Raw genomic sequence first — 1,656 nt, 5'->3', positions numbered from 1 at the left:
AGCATGTGCCGAAACGTGGAAACAATGATGGAAGGAGGATAGTACGAGACAAACTGAAGGCGATGGAGAAAGTCGAGCGTCGTGTTGTCTGAGGACACGGCGAACTCAAAGGACTCGGGGTTCGAAGTATGGGGGGGCGGCATGTGGTGGTCCTTGAACACTTGCTCCAGGTTGTGCTACATGCGTTGTGTGATCCATTCCTTCCCTAGAGTTCTTGATCGAGGATTCGACGGAAGGTGCACAAGCCTCCACCGCTGGGATTCGAACATTGAGAGCGTCCTATGTAACTGTCAAATAGGTTGGGGTTGGGGCATGCTGGTTCTGCGTACTGGAACTGACATCTGGACGGTGACCCAATGCTGCATGTCTCGAGCCAACGACTGGTATTCCAAGACGACAGCTTTGACCTCCGCTTGCTCTACCACGGCTTGATGCCGTTCGTCTTTGAAAGCGCGCGCCACTTCTTTCCATGACAACTCCAACGTCGAGGATGTGGAAGTCGAGTGTCGCGCCGCGAGGTACTGCAGTTCGGCTTCTAGCATCTCCTGCAGACTCCTCAAGTACAGTACACAACCTCCATCTTCCTGTCCTTCTTGTACTGACGCATTATGTTACGCATGTACGTCCGCCGCTTGATCTTGCGCTCCATCAACTCTTGCGTCACCGCATCGTCCGCCATCATTATTACAGTATCCCATGACCAGAATATGTCTGATTTGACTGGCCAATCAAATCCTCGCATTTCCGCACCCAGAGTAACTGTACCTCCAATTGGAAATGATTGAAAGGTTTCACTTTTTGGGCTTTGAACAATTGTATCTCAGTCAAAATAGGTTATTTATTGCCTTGACAATAGGAATACTTCCATGGAGAGAATTTCACTAGAAATCCGATTTTACTGACCTATAAAGTGTAAAATATTGTCTTCTTCGGTGAAATTTGGACTTGCCAGCTGATTCGAGATTCGATTTGAGTCAGATTTGAATCTTTTGCAATCTATGGTATCCACATTTGAAGAGATGAACATTTTGACTAGGCCAAACTATACTACTAATCGATGAACGAAACGTGTCACATGAAAGGTCGTAGATGTGCTGGATGTGGGTCTTGGCCTGCCGTCGGAACGCGGCTTCATCCTGGGGATGCATATGCTTTGGCATGTCAAAATCGTTGGCTTCCACGCTCAACGGGGACAGCGTCCCGTCTCGAACAAACGTTTGGCTGTTGATATACAAAGTCCGATACATCCACCGCCCCGCGCTCGCAATATACTCAAAGTCGTACCTAAAAGTGATATATATCACTTTTCATGTCATCGTGACATACCACAGCATGCGCGTCCGCTGCCGCGACCCGACCATCCCATACGCCTCGTCGTCGTGAATCTGCTGCGCCACCACCACACACCGCGTGGGTGTGCTGAAGTCCCCCACCAGCACATTGAACCACTCGCCTTTGGAGTTGGTCAGTTGGTGCAACGCCGTGGTTTTGGTTTGCTCTTGCACCGTCTATAAATTCGATAACATCAATCAAGTGTCCACATTGAATAATAACATCACATCAATCAAGTGTCCACATTGAAAAATAACATCACATCAATCAAATGTCCACGTTCAATAATAACATCACATCAATCAAGTGTCCACATTTGAATAA

The 1,656-nt window shown here is 47.8% G+C and overlaps 2 protein-coding genes across 2 annotated transcripts; both read right to left on the bottom strand.

Annotated features, from left to right (window-relative positions):
- Window positions 1–62: 62 nt before the first annotated feature.
- On the bottom strand, window positions 63–714 carry H257_15658 (hypothetical protein). The gene is made up of 2 exons (XM_009843828.1): window positions 330–714; window positions 63–279 (listed from the first exon to the last, which is right to left on the bottom strand). Exons 1-2 carry the CDS (start codon window positions 540–542, stop codon window positions 106–108), a joined length of 387 nt encoding a protein of 128 aa, XP_009842130.1. The 5' UTR covers window positions 543–714; the 3' UTR covers window positions 63–105.
- Window positions 715–974: 260 nt separating this feature from the next.
- On the bottom strand, window positions 975–1,591 carry H257_15657 (hypothetical protein; the record flags this gene model as incomplete). The annotated part of the gene is made up of 4 exons (XM_009843827.1): window positions 975–996; window positions 1,069–1,284; window positions 1,327–1,508; window positions 1,577–1,591. 4 exons carry the CDS (start codon window positions 1,589–1,591, stop codon window positions 975–977), a joined length of 435 nt encoding a protein of 144 aa, XP_009842129.1.
- Between the last annotated feature and the right edge of the window lie 65 nt (window positions 1,592–1,656).

The sequence above is a fragment of the Aphanomyces astaci genome (assembly GCF_000520075.1).
Source record: "Aphanomyces astaci strain APO3 unplaced genomic scaffold supercont1.73, whole genome shotgun sequence".
Classification (NCBI taxonomy): Eukaryota; Oomycota; class Saprolegniomycetes; order Saprolegniales; family Verrucalvaceae; genus Aphanomyces; species Aphanomyces astaci.
The sequence above is the reverse complement of the archived record's forward strand: the minus strand, read 5'-3'. Positions and strand labels throughout refer to the sequence as shown.